The sequence below is a fragment of the Odontomachus brunneus genome, unplaced genomic scaffold (assembly GCF_010583005.1).
Source record: "Odontomachus brunneus isolate Ranch 3 - 2012 unplaced genomic scaffold, Obru_v1 Obru_scaffold_066, whole genome shotgun sequence".
NCBI classification, from domain to species: domain Eukaryota; kingdom Metazoa; phylum Arthropoda; class Insecta; order Hymenoptera; family Formicidae; genus Odontomachus; species Odontomachus brunneus.
The window spans coordinates 657,093-673,304 of NW_022639516.1; the positions used below are offsets into that span (position 1 = coordinate 657,093).

A 16,212-nucleotide genomic window follows, 5' to 3' on the forward strand; every position below is an offset into this window, starting at 1 on the left:
TATGTGTGTGTGTGTGTGTGTGTGTGTGTGTGTGTGTGTGTGTGTGTGTGTGTGTGTGTGTGTGTGTGTGTGTGTGTAGTATATATATAGTATATACTATGTATATAACGATACGATACAAGGATGGTTTCATGGGAGAGTTTGATTAGCCCCCACTAATATGAATTATACTGATCTAAATATCCACAGATCGGCTACACGGGGAGAGCGGATACATGAGCAGCCCCGAGCGCGGCGGCGGTGTCGGTTCCGGAAGCGGAAGATATCCACCGGGGCCTTACAGCGCTGGCAGCAGCTACGAAGACCCGTATTACTCGCAGTATTCGGGAACTGTTACTCCCGTTATCGACGAAGAAGCCAGGTAACCGGAGTTCCGCGCAGTTTCGGAATAACGATTCACCATCGCACGCGCACTCGTAACCTCATAACGATCAAAGGCAGAGACGATTATATCGCTGGTAATAAACGAGATTTGCGCATTTCAGACTGCACGGCATGTCCCAGATGTCACACGTTTATCACTTGTCATCCGCCAGGTCCTTGATTGATTCGAAGTCTGTCTGAGATCTGTGAATAATTTTGCGAATTCAAATTCGAGACACGCGGAAGGAGAACTTTACTTTTTGCCTGTAAATATTGATTGACGCGTTATTTTCATAAAGTTTCGGTTAGTCATATTTTCGTACGAATATATAATTTATTTCGTCAAAATATGAAGTTACATAGCACCGAATATTTACGTATTTCCGCTAAAACTAATTACAGACGCCGATTTGTAAGTAAAATGTGGGGAATCTGGGATATTCTGTACATGTAAACTCCGCTAGGAAAACTAATTACATAATTTATCCGTTTGCAACGAATATGTCATCCCATCAAAATCCATTTCATTCATTTTCAATGCGTTTCCAAACGTGGATTTTCGATCGCACTAGAGAAACGTCCGCTCATGTAATATATTTTTGTTTTTGAATAAATACATCAGAATTAGTCGAGCTTACATTAAACTACCGATTACAGTATTGTCGTCAATGGGTGTCTGCACTTTATTTCGGTCCTGTTAAGATTCAACTATCGAATAAAGCAAGGATCGTTATACTCTCTCACGTGTGCTTGTCGACATGCAAGAGACAGAAATGCAAAGGCGAATAAAGTTCTCTTTAGATTAGGAAAACTTTATTCCATTAATCAAATATTTATTTACCAGCTTGCATTTCTCTCTGTGAGAATTGCTTCCTATAGTGTTCACCTCCTCTTTTTGGCTCTCTGCACTTCGAGTATGTTCGTGTAAATTCGATTAAATTAATTTGCAAGAATTTTACAGACTGTGATGACGTATATTTCTTTATGATAAAAGCATCCAAATATCAGAAATATAATTACTGTTGCGTAACAAATAAATTACAATTACCACAAACATGTTTTATACAGACACATCGTCTTTTCTAAAGATATAAAAATGCCAATGTGTAAAAACTGTCCTACTTTTAGTCTCATAAATCCAAGCGATCGTGGTTCTCCACCTTTGCATCACTCTTACAAGTCACTCGAAACCGCTTCAACGCGACGATTATTCGAAATCAGAGTCTCGGCTAATCACCGATTATGAAATACGAGCGGAGTGCGAAGGGTCGAAGCCCACGTTGATCCCCTCTTTCTCTTTCCCGCACACTGACCATGTCTGTCGAAAGACGCCGTAAATTCAGCGGCGCTTTTCCACGCGCACCTTGTACAATCCGGCTGAATAAACTCCGCTCACCCGGAAACCCCTAACCCTCCCAGCACCCCTTCGCCTGCCCGTAGTTGCGAGTAAGCCCTGTACGAGCAAAACGACGTCGTCGTCGTCTCCGTCACCAACACCACCACTTCCACCACCACCACCACTACCATCACCACTACTACCACTACTATCGTCAGCACCATCACTACCACCACTGTACTACCTCGTCCTACCCTGTGCGATCGACCCTGATCTGGTCTCCGCACAACCGCCGCCAGTTAGATGTCTGATAGCGCGGATGTGTATGTCTGTTGTGGGTGGTGCAGCGATACGGAGCTATTGGAGGAATCGTACAGCCTTTACGGCGTGAAACCACCGGGGCGTCCGCCGCCTGGTCCCCCGCGGTCCCCGTTTCCTCCGGGTGCACCACCCCCTCTGCCACCCGGCGGACAGAGCTACGACGCTACTCGGTACTGCACCCACGCACACACACTCTGTCGCCTGCGTGTTTGTCTTACGTAGAGGCCTGCCTGCCTGCGGAATAAGAGGAAATAAAAGAGAAAAAAAAGAGCAAGGGAGAAAGAGAGATAGATATGTAGAGACATAGAAAAAGGGAAAGAGAATAGAAATCGCTGCTGAGAACCGTGCCACGACCGGCTGGCTGGCTAGCTGGCTCTGGCTGGATGCTTGCGAATGAATACGAGTTGCACGAATGTCGTTCCGAAGCGAGCCTCTGGAACAGCGGCGAATCCGGGATCCATGTTGGCGAAAGTCTTCAGAAATTCCCCGAACCCGAGCGAAAATGCCTCGGTGGTTTTCGCTTGTAATTAAGGGGTGGAATTCGGTCACGTTTTCGTATATCATGACTTTATTTCAACGTCTGTCGATTTGAACCATTCCCCTTGGTAACTGGGAATTTTAATTGAAAAAGTCGCGCCACCCAATTTACAGACAATTCAGATTCGATTTTGCCACTTCGTGCCTGGATTCGCCGCTGAAGCAGAGATGGATACTTTTGCACGTGATTGTTCGTCGACGATGAGAAAACGCATGATATAAATTTTCTTCGTGCCGAAAACGATCACAAACCAAGCGTCTATTAATTCTCGGCAGCTGCCGTGATATCTAAAAGAAATTTCGCTGCAAAATTAATAAAAATGCAAAAAACTAAACAAAATCTTGCACGAAAGATTCTCTTCTTTCGGGATAAACGGGTTTAAGTTACAGTATTATTTCATGTGTAAATCTTTATTTCAGTTTTAGTGTACCCCTAACTTTAAAAAGGATTCGTTAAAAAGGATCATAGATTCGTCAAGGATTCATGCGATATTAAAAACGTAACATTTATGGTAGCTGCGGGAAATTAATAAATTGAGACAAAAACGCATATCTCTTTTTTGTCGCAATATGAATTATTCTCAAATACAGAATGATATTGCCAATTACGTTCTCTGTCATTGCGAGGCAACGCGATATGATTAATAACATATTCGTTTATGAACGACACATAATCTCGCACAAAAATCTGTATTGCACCACAGAGAACATGGAATATTTCTAGCTGCAAAATCACACTTCCGAGCTTGGATGTTAAAATGCAATATTGACCGGTATCCATCGCTGCTCAATTACTGGGAGTGGTAGCGTCATCCAGATCAATTGCTCATTTTTATTTCACATTCGTACAATGCAAACGATTGCAACGTTTCCATCGTGTTTACCTGACGCGAATAGCATTCGCAAAATTTACACTGATGCTTCACGGCTCCCCATCGTGACTCTTGTTGCGCGATGGAACCCATTTCAATGCAGAGCTTGTGAAATTGTCACGCGGACACAGCTATCTAGTACATTTAGAAGTTCACCATTTCAGAACTAATCCGATTATTGGACAAATGTAACGTTCATATTCGCGAGATGTTAAGTTTGCCGATTGAATTGGAACGCTAACGGCCTCCATTTGCAAAATTTCTATCGTCTACTGAGAGGCCGATGAAATTTTCAGAAAATTTACAACAATTCTCTTTGCCAATATTAAGAGAGACGTATCCGCACGCTACTACCTCCTTTCTTTACACGAAGCGAAGGCACTATAGCCATAATCAATAGACGTGTCGTCTGCAAGTGCATGTTGTAGCATACGTCGATCATCTCGATCGAGTTTTCGCGAAAGAGATGTCACTGCCAATTTCGCCGGGTCATACTCTTCACCTGGGGTAAAGTGGGATCGATCGGTGGCACGATTCAGCGGATTTGCACGTGAAAGGCACGGAAGAGATTAAATCCAAAATTGTCCGAGATTGATAAACTTAAAAAAAATAGAATAAGCGAAGAGATATTTTCAATTTTTCGTTTTTTTCGGGACCGAGCTTCATCCCCTTTTCGATCGCACCGCCGGTCTCGCCACACTGTATATTGCATATCTATTCCAGCGCGATGCCCATATTTCTCGGAACACCTTATACAGGGTGTCTGATGCAAGACACCTCAATGCACGTGTATGCAGGTAGACTACATCAACGTGTGAACAAAAAATACCTTATCATCAAACAATCACGTAAACTTTCGAACGATTAATGAAAGAAATTGGCGAATTGGTATACGCGAGGCTTGGGGCGAACTCTATAGGCGCGATTTCACCGGAAATGACTGAGACTTGCGACTTAGCGACACAGATATTAGCCGATATCCACCTTCGCAGTCGTTTCTCAACTATTTTCAATCATCTCGCGCCTGTGGAGATCCTCCCATAACGTCGCACGCACTGATTTGCCGGTCTTCTTTCGTTAATTACTCGAGATTTTACATGGTTAATTGAAAAATAATAAAATATTTTTTGCTCAAGTTGACATGGTCTACTCGCAAACGTGCATTCGGATGTCTTATGTCAAAATCTTGTATATTATATTTGCAAATACCAAGTACGCTCTGTATCGCTCGAAAAACAAGATGTGTGTGTGTGTGTATATATATATATACTGTATGTGTAAATACTTTCAATGTGACTCGAATATATATGATACATAGAAGTGTAACTTGCAATTTCGGTGGAATGCAGCATGCCGACTAGCGATCGTAGACGAGAATGCATTGATCATATACAGGGTGTTTCAAATGTATCGCAAAGTAAACGGATAACACACAAGCGCGAACTGCGAATTATTATTATACACGCTTCGAAGTAAATTCGACAAACTGACAAAATTCTTACAATATTTATTCTGCAACGACCAAAGTGATGCAGTTAAATCGAGTAGTCGTTATATCGACAGCGTATCGTCGGGTTCATGTTCTTATGCCATTTTCAATTTTCCTTTACGGCTTCGCCGCCGTACTTCGCTACGTAATTACTCTTTCTCGCAAAAAGTTTTCTTCTTCGAGATTCTTACCTACGATACATCCTTATTAATACTGAAAAGAAAACTTTCTAGACGGAATTGATATTGTATGATGAAAGAGATATGTTAGAAAGAAAGAGAGAGAGAAAAGCTATAGAGCCCGGATATACTCAAGCCGGATCTAAAGCTTACTTTCTCTCATGCGACTTGGCGCAAAAGTCTATTACATACGAGTCAAAATTGATTGAGCCGCGAAGATGTTGTAGCCAATCTGATCCGCGTGTCACACATATCACCCTGTATATCATTTTATGTACGTACTGTCACCGTGACGTAGATTGGGCACTGCTGTCACTTGTCATGCGAAGCGATAGATGCACGTGATTAGCATCGTGTTATGCAACTCATATCCGTTTTCACCGATGGGAAACACGTCCGGGACGAAGTTTTCAGGTGTCGCTGGCGTGTGTGCACTCTCGACGTCGACGACGGTCGTTTCACGTCCTCCCCCGGTGAAAACGGATCTGTACAGAGTCTATGGTCTATTTTTATTGTTAGTATGTCGTGACGTCACGCGCGCGCATACGCGATGTCTCACTGTAGGTCAAATGGTGTCATTAGATTACAGAAATAAGTAGCCGTTAAGTAAAATACATTATTATCGAGACTAAATATACGCAAACGTTCTCCGAGGGAACACGCGACGTTAACGTATGAGATGTATGTTGTCAGTATCGTTTATTTAACACCGTTGATCGCTCAATCGATGCCATTCCACTCTCTTCTCCGCGAAACTAAATTACAATTTCGTTGTAATCATCATTGTATCGTCATTTCACGATATTACCATGATCATATCCATCATTATATTCATATAATATCGTCAGTAAGAGAGCTTAATACAAAATCTCGTTTGATTTTAGAATCATCAGGATCGTATTGTTCCACAAATTATTTGCCCGTTAATGTACGCGTTCGCGAAAAATCTCACGCACATCACTTGTGTTTGAGAGACCGAAATTGAAAAATTAATTTAATTTATTAAATGGAGATATGATTTAATTAAACGGAGACATGATTCAATATTTTGCGGTTGCAGAAAGTCTTTCGTGCGATTTAACAAATTAAGTTATTCCAATTTCGTTGTTACAACAACACGGTCTTTATTGCGCATTTTAACGAGTTACATTCACTTCATTTTCACGTACGATATCGTTCGAGAACAAACCGCGTCTTATTTCAAGTAATTACAATTTATTTGAAATATTGCATTATTAGTCAAACGAGAAAATAAGCTCGTAACTGTTTTTAGAGCGATGGACGTTGCTAAATTGACGTTACTTCATCCTCTGACCGAGAACTATTTGTCACAGGATAAGGGTGGAACACATGGAAAGACAACTGGCCAACCTGACCGGGCTCGTTCAGAAAGCTCTAACGCACGCTCCACACACCAGTCCTTCGCCGCGAGAGTACTTGCAAGTCCCACCAGGACGTGACCCCTACACAAGAGCCGCAGGTACGTGTTTCCATAAAGCTCTCACGGGTTCACTTTCTTTTTGGGTTTCTTTCTATACTTTGTTTTGTCCATTTCACTTTCACGATAACAGCATTTTCCTTAGTTATTCCGTTTCTTCATTACGATAACACGAGACTCGTCTCGGATATAACGAGAATGAATGATGCTTTGTTTACTTTTCATGGAAATTATCTGCAATTCAACGCGATTTTCCTTGGAAGAGCTTCCTTTGTAACGATTCTCAACAACGACGACAGTACTTAATAGTCTTTTTTTTACGTTGCGGCGTTCATTACTCGCTCAGTGGCTCGTGAATGCTGTCTATCGTGAGACCTCAGTCGATAAAAATTAAAAATAAAATAATAATAAAATAATGTTCCGGGAAATAATAAAATAATTCATCTTCCGGGAAATTAAATTCGTATTGAAAGATCATCAGCACCGGATATTAGACCGCATCCAAGAAGCCGTTATGCAAGTTCCGAATACTTGGACAGAAAAAGATTGGAATCTTCATCTAACGCGTTCAGTTGTGGACAAGTTCAGTGAAACAAATTGCATCATTTCCGCTATTTTGGAGGCAAGTCGCGCTATCTTTAACAAGTCACGCAATTGTCGTCATAGTTTAATTGGGGGCTTTAGTCTCACCGAAGACAATCGATACGTTTTAGCGGTGCCGCTCTCGGTTCATTTCCCTCCAAGCATTTCGTTGCTTATTTTACAGAAGAATTAGTGCATTCACTTAATTCACCAAGATAGTTTCAGCTAGGAAGCATACGAGACTGCTAGATCCCACACTGAGTAGTCTCTACTTAACATTCATCTGTCCGTTTCATCCGTGCCTGTTCATCTATCCGCTTCATCGTCTTTCGACCACTTTCAGACATCTCGAAACGGTTCTTAGTAACATCATTATGCCGGAAATGCATCGGAAACGATAGTCGATAACTAGAAGCTGGCGATAATCAGGCGATCACGTCGGTATTTTTATCAGAGACCGGCATGTTAAGATAATTGCAATCGTAACAATTAAAATCATAACAATTAAATACAGAGAAATGCAAATGCGGAATGTAAACACTAGAAAAATTATTTTTCGTGCAGAAAAAGATCCTCGTATTATCAGAATCATATATCATCACTATGGCCGTACGGAGGAAAAAGAAACAATCCAAATAAAGAAATATGAGAAAGGGAACTTGCTCACATATTAATGTAAAAAATTGGCGAAACTGTTTGGCGCACGCATATCTTATGTCTCCGGTCGTGATGAACGCCGTGGTCGCCTCCCGGATAAGCCAAAATTCACTGAAACGACACAGCCTTAGATATAAACGTACATACATATATGTTGCATACATACATGCAGATATACATATATATTGGAAGATTTTATGCCGTGAGCTACGCGCCAGCAACAATATGCCATATGTCATGTCCAGCATGTTCCAAAACCGCACGAATTCTGCAGAATATTCGGACGTATATCGCTAAATAGCGCAATATTCGGAATGTGCGTCGATATCGCGAGCGCGATGACATTAATTTGTTATGTTAAACAATGTAGCGAAATACACGGAATGTCACAAACGGTGGTCTTTGTATGTTTTTGTGCAAATTCGATAACGTCGGCGATGCAAATTTTCCACATTAGAGAATTAGCCGTGAACCATCGATGTGTAGAGTGGTGGAGAGTCGGGTCTGATATCTCACAATTTGATGTGCGACTAAATTTCTCTATTCATTACGAAGTGACAAGACAGTTTTGCGAGATAGACTCTCGAGCCGCTTGCCAATTTCTGAATGTAAAAGTTACCACGTCAATTCTATGCTGAATGCAAACTAAAGCCGCTGCGTCAGAATCTAGTAGTGATATTTGACGAACACTGATAACGATTGTACACAGAAAAGAGTGATTTCCGCTCAACGAGATTAGGGCTTCATAAAAGTTGCTATCATAAAGTTGAGTTTGTTAAATCGCGTCTGTTGGGAGGGCGTATCCGCAAAAATTTCCATGCTGGTAACTTGTATTCGAGGACGTCAAGTTTGATTAGCGTAGTTTTCGGCCGGGGTCATATAGTTGCCCAGCGATGTAGCCTCACGGACTGAACTCTCCTGAAACCCTGCTGTACAACTGCTTTGTTATTCCGACTAATGCACACACCAGGCGCCGGGGACGAGTTCGACAAACACTCTAGCTCCAGCTCTGCCTCACTGCCAGGTGTGTCTCTCATCTTCTTCTATCTTCTATTCACCTCCGAATCACTGTATAGCCGCTATTTATATATATATATATATATATATATATATATATATATACATATTTTATAGTTATACATATGTTTATACATATACATACATTTATATATGTATATATTATGGCCTTTTTATCTCTATTTTTACATATATTTATATACATATCTACGTATATATACATATATATATATATATATACATATATACATATATATTTTTAACATTGTCTTTATCTTTATCGCCGTTTTAATAAAACGCGTATCCTTTAAAATTCAAGTGTCTCAACCTGCCGTTACAGATGACTCGTACTTAAGGACTGACGTTAAACCGCCAAAATTAGGCAAAGGTGCGCTTCAATATATGTTTCTTTCTTTACATGCACTTTCGAATGCTCTCACTGCATCGCCGCCTCTTACCACCTGCGTTATCACCGTCACACATGTCGCACATTCACGCTCTTGTATCAGCTCGGCCGTTTGCACTCGAAGAAAACGCCTCAATTTTGCAATATTCTGCTGACATATTCGAGCGTTAAGTTCGCGGATAAACTTCGCACTATCGTTAAGTTTGAACGGCTGCCTTCCGTTCCTTCTCAATACTTAATTGTTCGTCGATATTCAAATCGCGTGCTTCTCTTACCCGTTGATTTCCTTTTCGTTTCTCGCGGATTGAAATGCCGCTCTGAAAAGGGCAATTCACTTCGCCGCGGCCGTTTCTCACGACACGCCATATTTCCTGCAATCAGCTTCGATTTTCGTTTGCACGGTGCGCACACGCCAAGGTCTCCACAAATTCACGACCGTTTAAGCCAGCGCCGGCTCTAAGGGTAATTCAGAGGAACGGTTACTTGAAGATTAAGGGTTGCGAAATGTTCCGCGCGCGATTGCGCTAATCAGAATATTTCAGAACTCATTCAAGTTCGAAGCCAACTCGAATTGCAAAAGAATAAGGGAAAAGAAACGCTACAGTTCTACAACACAACTGATTTCTGAAAATTATCATTTAGGTTTTTTCCATTATTTTCAATAAAAGATGCTCGAGTGAACGAGAAGGGAGAAGACTGTTCGAAAAGCGTTCTGTTCCCAGAGCTTCCCGGATATATTTTTATGCTCTTAAGGCTGAGGCTGGCTTTATTCCTACATACGTCACGCACACTTTATCGAGACCCATTCGGGCCAAACGCACACATTTACATACACGCTTCTTATGCTTCGCGCACATATACCACGCAAAAATATGCTGATCAACATCTATTCCAGACAAGTCGGTGTCGTTTGAAAAGTCAGTGTCCTTCAGTGACGAGCCACCAGACATGAACTCCCCCAAACAACATTCCCCGCAACATGCAGGTAACGGCTAGCGCACGTCACGTAAAACGCAAAATGTATGCTAAGCACGCTGTAAGGCCAGAATACCAAGTTACATGTCGTTAGATTACCCGTCGAGGAAGTGGTAGACGTTTATCCGAGCGCGCTCGCGTTGCAGCGCATCTCAAATGAAAAAAGTTTTTACTTTACGCTTTTTACAGCCCCGCTGCAAAGCAAAAATTTTCTCTTTGTTTCACGATGTCGGGTGAATGTAGATTTGAAAAGCCTGTGTTGTTTTAAACTTTCTTTCTAGCAGACCCCTGCTCGCACAAGTACAAATAAGATGAATGACATCCGTTCAATTAGCGCGACGGTTGGAGAATCAATCTTGTCGTGATGACGATACTGGCCTCTTCACGCTGAAACACTAAAAATTCCGTAACAATTCTCGCCGAGAAACTATACGGCAAAATATCGCGCTGTGACCGATTATTTAGCAATCAGCTCGAGCAGAAGTCGGATGCAGATTTGCCGTAAGACATTGTCGTGGAGCGCATTTCAATCCGGTTGAAATCGCCACGGACAGAAGTGACCCGCAATTATCAGAATCTGCGTTTCCGCTTTTCAAAATCTTACGAACTTCTCGTGTAATTTATACTCGATTTCGTCAGCCGCGTTAAACTGTTAACTGACGCAACGGATTTACAACTAACAAGCATAAACAAGGAATTGTTTTTCTCCACATTTCTTCTTCTCCCGACATTGTTTCTCCACCACTTCCTGTGACCACTGTACAGAGAACGTCAGATGTCCAGAGTGTACTCGATTCGCGTGAATGTTATTTACTTATAAGAGAATTCAGTCCAATCAAAAGAAGATCTCCGGAGAGTGAATGGATATTTATGACACAGAATGTGTCGATCCTCTCTCTCTCTCTTTCTTTCGCGCGGTAATGAATACTAACGCAATAATCTCTAACACCTTCTCGTACGATTCTGCAATGCCTACCACGACTAGCGGACACAAAACCTACGAAACCGGCAATCAAATCCTCCACGTTGCCGAGGATGTCGTCGCAAGGTAAAGCTTTTCCCGTGTTTCTCTTAGGGGTGGAACTGTTCGAAGCATTTGTGTCCGCTCGAAAATTTCGAATCCCGATTGCTATGGTATTTATTATTATTTATCATTGTAATATATTTTTATTATTACTATTATTCATTACATATTATTTTTCAAGATATATTCCTCTTTTGTTCGACTTTCAATTTTTTCCTGCTTGCATTCTCCTTCTGTAGAATATTTGCATATTCGAGAGTAATATTTGAATACGCCTCTAAAATAAGTACGATATATAAAAGTACTTTCATATTTCAATATTCGCGCGATAGTTCACACACCGGCAAAAAGCTTATAGATGTTACACGCGATTCGAACAGTTCCAGTCCTTGTGTCTACGCTTCTCCCCTATGTGTCACGCTGTGTCCACCGTGTTTGTATGTTACTCGTAACCAGCGTCGTTCCAAGTCTTTGATACGATCTTCTTCCGTCGTTCCGTTTCGAGCTCCTCTATCTTATTGATTTGTATTGCTCGTCCGCCCTGAGGCGACGACTGTATGGAGGGCACCGGAAAATTGTAAGTCCATCTTCAAATAAATGTCGAAACGAGCGTTGCACGTCGACATAGCTGGATTAAGCGGATTAATGTGTTCGTTTCCATATAAATCGATTTTCAAGGTATGTCGCGTGCGAGGAGGGCGGCGGATTTAGTCCAGGCGGAACGGACAGGGGAAAATAACGAGTAACGAGTTAATCAAGCGCTATACAGGGAGAGTCTGCATGTTTTATTTTTTTTTTTTATGTAAAACTCATCGAAATTACGCAAAATCTCACCTCGCGGAAGTTAACCTTCGTAAAACGTCGCGCTACGTATCCGTCACGGTCGGCAGCTACCAACGTTGATGTTCGCTCGATGGACCGGAAATTCTCTCTCTCTCTCTCTCTCTCTCTCTCTCTCTCTCTCTCTCTATCTATCTATCTATCTATCTATCTATCTATCTATCTATCCATCTATCTATCTATCTCTTCTCGAAATTGTGTCGCATGCGAAGTAGAAAAATCACGCGAGCAAGAGAATTCGCAATTTCGGAGGGGGAAGTCTCGTCGTTTCCGATCAGTACTTTGAGTCACATCAACCGGTGATGAAGACGAGCCACGACTATGCCCTTTTCTATGTGTCCTTCATATATCATCGTATTTTGACGAATGATCAAGTTATCTCATCCCGGCCGTCACGCCGTATGGACATCGTGCGTCTCTCCGCGCAGGACAATTCGCGTCGTGCTGTTTCGCGGAACATTTGTGACAAACACATTTCTACGCGCTCGTTCGACATTTGCGCTTGCGTTCCTCACGAAATACCGAGCGATTTCGTTTCTTTCTTTCCTTCTTTTTCTGTCTATCTGTCTATCTATCTATCTCTCTTTCACAAACTGAGCGATACATCACGGCTGCATATCTGCCGCCGCTGATCGCGCGAGAAGAGCGTCACGATACGTCTTACCGCCGCCCGACTCCTCGTAAATTCATCCTTTATTCATCCGATTCGGACGCCGTATTTTTATTTGTCCCGCCGGAACGACGTTCCCCGTCACTGTCGCTCGTATCATGAGATCGGTTCATTTGGTGTAGTCTCACGGCGCATTTGTCGCGGTGCAACGCGCCGCGAATTTGCCTTATTCCGCGTGGAGTACGAGAAATGCACGATCATGCCAAGATGCACTGGTCGAGAAAGATCATATCGGATAACTCGATCCTTCGCCGTGCACACTGAGAGAAAAAATATCCAAGAAATGGTAAATATTTATTCGGTATACTAATAACTTAGCTACTTAAATTCTTATATATATATATATATATATATATATATATATATATATATATATATGAGACAGTATTCAAATAAGAAAATAAACATGTTCTTCAAATTTTAAGGAAACCTCGGTTTTTTATGAAAGTAATTGTTCATTCCGTACAAATAAAAGAATTCAAATTTAAGTAAATATATTGCCTCCACCAAATCAATATTGACTACTTTTCAGATATTTTTTCTCTCAATAACAAACCGGTATAACAGCCTCAACGCGTGAAGGTTGACATTAACATTTCCAGAGCGCATAATATACTTCTTACAGGAAGCTCCAAAATGGCGTAACTTCATGTGCGTTGAGGCTATTGTGCCGGTCTGTGCAGACATTATTCCGGCGTCACTCACGGATCATACACGAGTCATTCACGTAGCGCACAGCGGGACGTATCACGCGGAGCATATGTGACACGCATACACATACCCGGTCCTCCACTTGAAGTATATCACTTCAGCGATATTTTCATCCGCTCAGTTAGGTCATCACAACTGTGTCCTTCTTCCGCTCCTGTCGCGCCTTTCGTCATCCGCCCAATAAAACCGCGGGCAATAAAAGTGACAGTAAAATTGTGTTGTCGCCGACCCGTTTAACCGTCCTGTCCTCTCATTACCGGACCCGCTCTTCCATCGTGCGAAACTGTTACGGCAAGGCATCGATCAGCGACAACGAGCGGCGAACGTCAAATCTAATCAGCCGTTTGAACCGCCGGCCGTGTTATTCGAAATGCCGGCGACGAATTGTCTATATGTCACCGCGGCAATCGCCGCCTTTCGCAAGTCCTGCGTCCGGCGAAACGAAACGCGAGATATACGCGAGGGTATCCAGGTACGCACCTGTTCGCCTTTGGACATTCGGCTGAGAAAAATGCAAGAAAGATAGACGGCTGTCCCGATTTCGCTTAATTGTTTTGCTGCCGGGAATCGGCCGAGAGTTGAATAAAGTGCACTTTTATCTACTGAACTCTTTGGACTCGTTTTGTCTCAATCACTTGTTACGGGCTTTCTCGTGGGACATTTGCCACTGCGTTGCTCGTTGCTCCAGATTCTCCTCGGGACATTTTTCGCACGGTAGAGGAAGCAGTATCCCATTGCGAGCTTAAGTCCTTAAGTGTTCGCGCAAGTCTGCCGACAGAAACGCGGAGCTCTCACGCGTGTCGAACGAACGATTGCAGAACGGGACAGGCACAAGCCGACGCCACCGCCGAAACCAGCCGCGTTGGTGGCCGGTCAATACGTCTACAGGGACTTGGCGCTCACGCCCGAGATGTACAACCAGCTGAGGGGCTTGCAGAAGAAGGCGAAGGACCTCAGACAGGAAGTGAGAAACCTCAGACGTATGTCACAGGCGCAAGCTCACACTGTGCGAGAGACCATCAGGGACACGTTCATCACAATCAGGTATTACGAATGCGTGTCTTACGTCTCAACGAGATGCTCTTTACGAGAGCACGAGCTACCTCGTAAAGGCGAGAAACAACGAATAGCATCAGAAAGTAAGACTCTTAAATTTATTACCGAACTTAGAAGTCTGTGAAGGTTAAGAGCCTTGCGTGTATCAATACGCAAAGAGGGAACAATTTTTATTGATGTGTGACAATAATTATTATAATTCACGCTGATATATTGTAAGCTCTCACATGTGTGGTGACATGTTTGATCTAGCTCCCCGGTTGGTGCTGCGCTCTTCGTGGATTTGTTTCCGACGTTTTGTAAACATTCCAGTTGTTCAAGAAGTGGAACGATCTGAAACTAATCGACATGCTTCAAGTTGTTCCTCTTCCTAAAGAAATAATCTGGAAACCAAATCAAGCATTATTGTTGATATTGTCAAACTATTTCGAACGTCGTCCATAAATTATACGATTGCGAAACAATTGGTATATTCTTGAAGTCGTCACGAGAAATCCGACTTATACAAATTCATTAACGCAGGGCAATGCTGTTATCGGGCGGAGACGCGGCTTGGACGGCCGGGGATGCGGAGAAGATTCGATTGAGCCGCGAAGAAGATCTCTACAAGCAGGAAATGATAAGGCTGGAAAAAGATCTCACGTGAGTATCACCGTGCCGCGGCATTGGCATCGGGAATAAGTCGCAGTCTCGCTGACGAACATTTGCAAATTTCAGCGAGCTGGAGAGCACCGTGGAGGAGCTTCGCGGCAACGTGATCAATAGAAAGACGCGTGTCAATATGTCGGATGTGGAGAACATGGCTTTAATATTGAGTAAATCCAGGTAAGCCGAGCGCGCTCGTTCGATAGAGTCGATTCTGCTTGAGCGAAACGCTGTCGCCGCGTCAGCCGCGCGACGACAGGGCGCTTGTGCCCGTTACCACCCGTTTCATATCAGTCATTTGATGATTTGATCGTTCGATCACTGAACGCGCAACATTATTCTCTCTCTTTTTAGCAAAACCGTGGCCGACTTGAAGGTGCGTTTCCCGAGTTTACAAGAAGGCATGAAGGGTCTGCTCAGCTCTGAGATGGAGAAAGTGGTACGCGAGGAGAAGTTTCTCAAGGAGGAACCCGAACGGCTGGAGTCTGCGTTGAGACGTTGCAAGAAACTGACCGGCACACTCGTGACGCTCAAACGGTACGACCATTCGTTATCGAGATACCGTTTTTGTGAACAACAAATCTTACTTTATAAAATCGTTGAAAGACTCCAAAAAGAGATAATATCGATATGTGGAGCTTTTATATTAAAATGAATCGAATACACTTTCATGCATACATTTCCTTTCACGTTCGAAGTAACTATCAGGAGTGTCGGACACACAATCTGCGCGAGCAACAACATTGCAAAAATGCACGCAATGTTCCCGTATCAGAGATCTCGCGATTTTCCTCTCGAATGACAAAACTCATGACGTTTCTTGGTCTTTTGCTTAGCTTGGCGTCGGTGCAAGAGCAGCGATTACCAAACGCAGCGAGCGTAGATGCCGAAGACACACCACCGATAACACCGACGACGGCACAACATTCCAAGGTAACCACTCCATTGAACCCGCTCGCTCGCTCGCTCGCTCGCTCTCTATCTATCTCTCTCTCTCTTCTCTCTCTATCTTTTCTATCTGTCTGTCTTTCTCTCTCTCTCTCTCTCTCTCTCTCTCTCTCTCTCTCTCTCTCTCTCTCTCTCTCTCTCTCTCT

The 16,212-nt window shown here is 42.9% G+C and overlaps 1 protein-coding gene across 24 annotated transcripts in view; it reads left to right on the forward strand.

The window, feature by feature from the left end:
• Nucleotides 1-16,212, forward strand: part of LOC116846577 — a 248,303-nt gene that overhangs the window by 202,105 nt on the left and 29,986 nt on the right. For 13 of the 24 annotated variants that reach the window (XM_032820608.1, XM_032820604.1, XM_032820584.1 and 10 more), the window contains 12 exons: nt 190-361; nt 2,035-2,190; nt 6,432-6,577; nt 8,745-8,798; nt 9,111-9,179; nt 10,093-10,182; nt 11,158-11,220; nt 14,236-14,461; nt 14,996-15,115; nt 15,191-15,298; nt 15,473-15,655; nt 15,955-16,051. In XM_032820608.1, coding sequence (XP_032676499.1) covers nt 190-361; nt 2,035-2,190; nt 6,432-6,577; nt 8,745-8,798; nt 9,111-9,179; nt 10,093-10,182; nt 11,158-11,220; nt 14,236-14,461; nt 14,996-15,115; nt 15,191-15,298; nt 15,473-15,655; nt 15,955-16,051 — 1,484 coding nt within the window. The remainder of the gene's footprint in view (nt 1-189; nt 362-2,034; nt 2,191-6,431; nt 6,578-8,744; nt 8,799-9,110; nt 9,180-10,092; nt 10,183-11,157; nt 11,221-14,235; nt 14,462-14,995; nt 15,116-15,190; nt 15,299-15,472; nt 15,656-15,954; nt 16,052-16,212) is intronic. The other 11 variants (XM_032820590.1, XM_032820588.1, XM_032820593.1 and 8 more) reach the window with 11 other exon arrangements.